At 43.0% G+C, this 2,062-nt stretch overlaps 1 protein-coding gene across 1 annotated transcript; it reads left to right on the forward strand.

The window, feature by feature from the left end:
* The first annotated feature begins 787 nt into the window (after window positions 1-787).
* On the forward strand, window positions 788-1,807 carry LOC112459578. Its single transcript, XM_025023759.1, has one exon. The coding sequence runs from the start codon at window positions 788-790 to the stop codon at window positions 1,805-1,807; it is 1,020 nt and encodes a 339-aa protein (XP_024879527.1).
* Window positions 1,808-2,062: the final 255 nt, after the last annotated feature.

Consider the following 2,062-nt stretch of genomic DNA (forward strand, 5'->3'; position numbering starts at 1 on the left):
GTCGCCTGGGATGGCTTTTGGTGGAAAACAGAAGGCGGTACTTTCTCGGGTGTCAGATGTATCGGATACTCTATTTGTCTTCACCTTTGTACTTAAGTGAACTTTTCACTTCACTTGACCCATTACTCAGAAGATCTGACCGACTTGCTGCTTTGTCTCCTCAAATCTTTCATATTCCTGCTCACAGAACGGTCACCTATAGAAATTCCTTCCAACTTTCTTCCATATATTTTTGGCATTCTCTTCCCGATGAAATTACATCTGCATCTTCTCTTGCATTATTCAAAAACCTTCTTCGTGAGTATTTGCTTTCGTCTGAATCTGAGTAGTGGGTCCTTTGGACTTTTGTTCTTGCGAATTGCTGTATTTCTGTATTTTTTCTTTGTAGTTATTTTTTCGTAGCGTTATTCTCTTAGTTTTAAGTTGCATTAATTTTTAAGGCGAGTTAGTTGTAAGTTAGTTTTAAGTGTGTATTGTTTGGGAGAGAGCATGAACATGAACAGGTTCTATTTACATGTATTCAATGCATATTGTATTCATTGTTTGCCCTTTAGCTATTGCTTGGGCATAATAAAAATCAATCCATCAATCAATCAATCAATCTCTCTCTCTCTCTTATCTCGGTGCTGTCCTGAATTTACACCTATCTTGTGCATGTGTTACCATCTGAGGGCTTCTGCGTGTATTGCTGCTGTTTACCGTCCGAGGCTTTCTGACGCTTTACCATCTGCTATCTACGTGGTTGACGTATCCCTGATCTCTTCACGACTGGCTTGGCGCATCACTTATGCAGTGCTTCAAGTGCAAAAGGTCAATAGCGACTACTGCTGCTGCATGCGAGTGCAACAAATTGTTTCACCCTGGTTGCATCAAGATCTTCGCTTTGACTAAATACGCTGATCACTGCTGTAAAGCTTTGGCAGCGCAACAAGACTTACCGACTACACCGCTAGCTGATAAGTGTACACAATCACTAAATTTCGAAGATATGGCTACTCCCACGGATATGAAGTCACAGTCTACTGATGCATTGTTTTTGTCTATAATGTCAAAGATTGAAGAATCTGACAAAAAAATGACTGCTCTTATGGAGGATCAGCGATCAAAGACCGAAGAATCAAACAACAAACTGACCGCTTTTATAGAAGACCAGCGTGAAATAAACAGAGAGATCAACGACAAACTCAGCAAATTAAATTGTATCGTTGAGACTGTTGCACATAACTCTCAGCGTATTACCAAGCTGGAACAAGCGAGTTCAACCCAGGCGCGTGACATACAGGCGCTGAAAACAGCTCAGCCCATTGCGCATACTGAGGAAGAAAATAAGCTCATTATTTCGGGACTGCCGGAGGCGTTGTCGATTACACCAACAGAGCTCGTCAACAATATATTTAGTGCACTGGATAGTCGGAATCTCTCCAGCCACGTGATTGACGTCAGATCCATGAAACGCAGATTGCAGTCTGGTGCAACTCCGAGCCGTTCCTCGAATGCGGGCAGCCTGGGATCGATTGTAGTGACCCTGTCATCAGGTGCTGTCCGCGATGCCATTATCGCGAAGAAGCGTGCAAAGCGTGTGCTTAAGCAGCGTGATGTATGTGGCAATGACTCGGATCGCAATTTATACGTAAATGAGATGCTGCTTAAAGCCACGTACGACTTGTTGCAGCATGCCAAGCGCGTCGCCAAGGAGAAATCGTATAAATACGTCTGGATAAAGCAGGGTCGCATATGTGTCAGATCTTCGGATAGCACTCCCATCATCTATATTGACTCTATGGAGAACCTAACCGACTTGGTTTGACTGGGTCGAGACAGGCATATAGCGGCTTCAGTTATTACAAATCGCTTAACCAAGAACTCTAATTTTTGCATAGCACAATTCAATGCCAACTTCCTTCGCGGTCATATTGATCTTATCAGGCTACAATTCAGCGCAAACCTTCATCATATTATTTTTGTGTCAGAAACATGGCTTAATGTGAATGTCTCTGATGCGACTGTGGCCTTGGACAATTACTTCTTGGTTCGTCATGATAGAGTGGGACGGATGGGTGGT

Source organism: Temnothorax curvispinosus, unplaced genomic scaffold (genome assembly GCF_003070985.1).
Source record: "Temnothorax curvispinosus isolate PA1 unplaced genomic scaffold, ASM307098v1 QBEX01009948.1, whole genome shotgun sequence".
NCBI classification, from domain to species: Eukaryota; Metazoa; Arthropoda; class Insecta; order Hymenoptera; family Formicidae; genus Temnothorax; species Temnothorax curvispinosus.